Source organism: Bison bison, unplaced genomic scaffold (assembly GCF_000754665.1).
Source record: "Bison bison bison isolate TAMUID 2011002044 unplaced genomic scaffold, Bison_UMD1.0 scf7180017864338, whole genome shotgun sequence".
Lineage (NCBI taxonomy): Eukaryota > Metazoa > Chordata > Mammalia > Artiodactyla > Bovidae > Bison > Bison bison.
The window spans coordinates 3,362,712-3,366,512 of record NW_011494910.1 but is presented as its reverse complement, the minus strand read 5'-3'; the positions used below and the strand labels follow the sequence as shown (position 1 = coordinate 3,366,512).

Genomic DNA, 3,801 nt, shown 5'->3' with positions numbered 1-3,801 from the left:
CTTGCGCCTTCCCTCTCATCCAGCCCCTCCACCCTGCTTCACCTTCCCTGCGGGTCACACCCTGGTCCAGGGTCTCAGGGCACGTGCACCGTCTGCTGATCCAGGCATGATCCTAGTGAACAGGCTTTCCCAGCCTGCCGCTCCAGACCGTGGTCCTCCCTTTCCCAGGCCAACATCGGGCACATGGACACACCCAAGGAGCTCTGGCGGATGATCACTGGGAACATGGCCCTCATTCAGGTAAGAGAGCAGGGACCAGGCCCGTGGGGCTCAGCCTCTTTCCTCCCTGGGCAGGAATGTGACAGGCCTGTCAGCACCCACTGGCTCCCGAGTGAGGCTCCAAGGTCCTGCTGAGCTGCCTTCTCCCAAAGGAACTCTAGGAGTTTTTCCCAATTTCCCAGGAAAATGGCCAAGATCAGGGGGATTCCCGGGATCTTCAGTGTCAGTTCTCTGCTTGCAGTGATGCAGGAGGCTTGTGTCCCCCCGGCCCACATCAGGAGGAGACTTGGAGTGCTGAAGGCCCCTGACCACTTTTGTCCCATGTCCCCATGAGGCTGCACAGTTTCCGGACCAGGAGTTCTTCCCCTTGAGTCCCAGGCCTGTGTCTGGATGAAGTCTCGGGCTCTGTGGACCCTCCCCCGGGCCCCAGAGGAGCATTCCTTCAGCCAATAACATGTCCCGGGCTCCTGCAGGGTGCACTACCCCGTACTGGTGTCTCGTGTGAAACTAAATAAATAAAGACATCATTCCTGCCTGGGAGGACTGGACAGGCCAGCTCTGCCTGCCTCCTGGAGCTGTGAGGGGTGGGAGGAGGTCTGGTTGAGTGCTCTGTGACCTCAGCTGAGAAGCGCTCTGCTCCCTGAGTCACGGCTCCCCTCCCCAGGTGCAGGCCACGGTGGTGGGCTTCCTGGCGTCCATCGCCGCCGTGGTCTTCGGCTGGATCCCTGACGGCCACTTCAGCATCCCGCACGCCTTCCTGCTCTGTGCCAGCAGTGTAGCCACAGCCTCCATTGCCTCTCTGGTCCTGGGTAAGGAGGGCGAGGGAGGGGCTGAGGGGGAGGCAGGGCGGTCCCAGAGGTGTCTGAAACCAGGCCCCTCCCGTCTCCCTCTCAGTTGGTGGATGCCCCGTCATTTCATCTTCCCCTGCCTGGCCCCTCTCCTTCCTCCCCAGGCATGATCATGATTGGAGTCATCATTGGCTCTCGCAAGATTGGCATCAACCCAGACAATGTGGCCACGCCCATTGCTGCCAGCCTGGGTGACCTCATCACCTTGGCACTGCTCTCGGGCATCAGCTGGGGACTCTACCTGGAGCAGGGTGAGGCTGAGGTCACTGAGGATGCCACCAGGGTGGATTCCTGGGTGGGACTGGGAGATGTGGTAGGGCTTTCGCACATGTGTAAGGATTTCTCCTCTGTTCCTAACCATTTGGTTGGAACACAGTTTGTAATAATTCCCTGCCTCACAGAGATGTGGCTGAGTTCTTATCTCAGCTTCACGCAGGCAGTGGGAGCAGGGGTGAAAGTATCTTAGAAATACATTTGGTCCTATGGAGGGGGAAGGGGAAAGGGCAAAGGAAAGGAACTAAGGCTGGAATCTGCTTGCACAATGAAAGAGAAGAGATGGAGATTTTTCCAGGGATCAAAGCAAGAAACTTAGGATCTGGTCTCTGCCCCTAATAAGTTCAGTGTCTGAAGAGGTTCACCTTGGCTTCCTCATTTACAGAATGGAAAGGGCTGGCCCCCGTGTACCTCCCGAGTTAACAGCGAGCATCAAATGAGTGGATACATTTGCTGGCATTTAGCGTGGTGTTACCGTTGGCCTGTTGGGATTTTGCAGGCTGAGCCGAGGGGAGGCTGGGAGCAGGGAGCCCGTGCTCACCTGCGTCTCCTCTCCACCTCTCAGGAATCTGGCAGTACATCTACCCGCTGGTGTGCGCCTTCTTCGTGGCCCTGCTCCCCGTCTGGGTGATGCTGGCCCGACGGAGCCCAGCTACAAGGGAGGTGCTGTACTCGGGCTGGGAGCCCGTCATCATCGCCATGGCCATCAGCAGGTAGGCTCAAGCCCCTACCCACCGCCCTCCCAGCCCTGGAAGGAGGAAGTGCGGCCCGGACCCTAGAAATGCCTTCAATAGTGGCTCAGTCACACGTGCTTCTATTGGAAGTGACGGAGCCGTGTGAAGGGGTTTCATTAGAAACCACGTTGGCTTAGGGAGCTGACTACACACAGCTGGGCTCAGGAACATAAATGATCGGGCCCCAGCATTCTCCGTCTCTCAGCTCTGCTTTTCTGTGTGCTGGCCTGCAGCTTCAGGTTTGCTTCCATAAACAGGCGGAGAGAGATTCTTTCTCTAAAGTCTTCTGCAAAGTCCCATTATAGAATTTCACTGACTGTCCCTGAACCAGTCACTGTGGCCTCAGAGATGTGCAGCTCTGACTGCATGGGCCTGGGGCCGCGCCATCATTGGAGCAGGGTCACGCAGACCACAGTGGCCAAGTCTGGGAGAGCTGGTTCCCCGAGGAAAAGTCTAGCCTTCTTACCAGAGGGGAAATAAACACTGAGCAGGCAGGGCAGCCGGCAGCTCCTCACGCCGACTTGGGAGGTGGTTGAAGAAGGTGGCTGCCTGACCCAGCAGCACCAGCTTGCCCGGGGTGCTGTGCTAGGGTGAATGTCAGGAGCATCAACTGGTTCTGGCAAGGGGAGGCGAGGACTGGAGGACAAGGGACTCCTGGGAGCCGCCTCACTGCCCATGTCCAGATGGACCTGCGGCCCCACCCCAGGGACCAGAGCAGAAGCCTTCAGTGGTCTTTGTGTCTGTGCAGTGTGGGAGGCCTCATCTTGGACAAGACGGTTTCAGACCCCAACTTTGCAGGGATGGCTGTCTTCACACCGGTGATTAACGGTGAGGTCTCAACATCAGCTGCCAGGGGGGGAAAGGAGAGGGCTGGATCAGAGGGTCTGGGGGCTTTGTATCAGTCAGGGTTCTATCAGGCAAGAGAGTCCAGCTCAGAGAGTTCAAGACTTGGACTGGTTCCTGGAACCGGCGCTTGAGCATGGGGTGCTGGGTCCGCCTAGCTTCGGAGAGGGACTGATCACGGCAAGGCTTGTCCCCTGAGCTATGCTTATGACCGCAGGTGCACACGCTGTCTGGGTAGAGAAGTCAGGCTCCCTGTGTCTACGCATCTGTCCCTGCCCATGCTCTCCGCCTGCCGGGGCTATGGGAGACTGCTGTGTCTCCGTAACTGGGAGGATGGGGGGAGCCTTGAAAACACCCTGGAAAGGAGTCTCCCTGCTCTGTGTCTCCATCTTCTCCTAGGGACTGGTGGATGGTCACGCCCTCCCCGCTGCCCGAGCCCACCGCGGCTTAGGATTCACGTGTCTCCACAGGTGTTGGGGGCAATCTGGTGGCCGTGCAGGCCAGCCGCATCTCCACCTTCCTCCACATGAACGGGACGCCAGGGGAGAACTCGGAGCAAGCCCCCCGCCGATGCCCCAGCCCTTGTACCACCTTCTTCAGCCCTGGTAATGCAGAGTTCCCACCTCCTCTCCTGGGTTCACATCATCACTTAAGAAACAGCTGGGGCCCGGTTATGCAGGTTCTCCTCGTCTGTTGGGCTGTGTGCACCAGCTGTCCTAGAAGGGGAGCCCAGGCAGGAAGGCTGGCCTTTCCTGGGGCACCCTGGGGGCTGGGTGCCGTGGGACGGATGCAGACTCAGTCCGCCGTCTGCTGCCGTGGAGTGCAGCACGGCACCTCCTGGCTGTGAAACGCCTCCTGGCACCAGGTCGGCCCCTTCTCGGCTC

The 3,801-nt window shown here is 59.0% G+C and overlaps 1 protein-coding gene across 2 annotated transcripts in view; it reads left to right on the top strand.

Moving 5' to 3' along the window:
• The window catches only part of SLC41A1 (solute carrier family 41 (magnesium transporter), member 1), a 19,580-nt gene that overhangs the window by 9,841 nt on the left and 5,938 nt on the right, over positions 1–3,801 (top strand). For both annotated transcript variants that reach the window (XM_010854180.1, XM_010854179.1), the window contains exons 3-8: positions 169–240; positions 884–1,028; positions 1,172–1,318; positions 1,906–2,053; positions 2,823–2,902; positions 3,388–3,522. In XM_010854180.1, the coding sequence (XP_010852482.1) occupies positions 169–240; positions 884–1,028; positions 1,172–1,318; positions 1,906–2,053; positions 2,823–2,902; positions 3,388–3,522 (727 nt within the window). The remainder of the gene's footprint in view (positions 1–168; positions 241–883; positions 1,029–1,171; positions 1,319–1,905; positions 2,054–2,822; positions 2,903–3,387; positions 3,523–3,801) is intronic.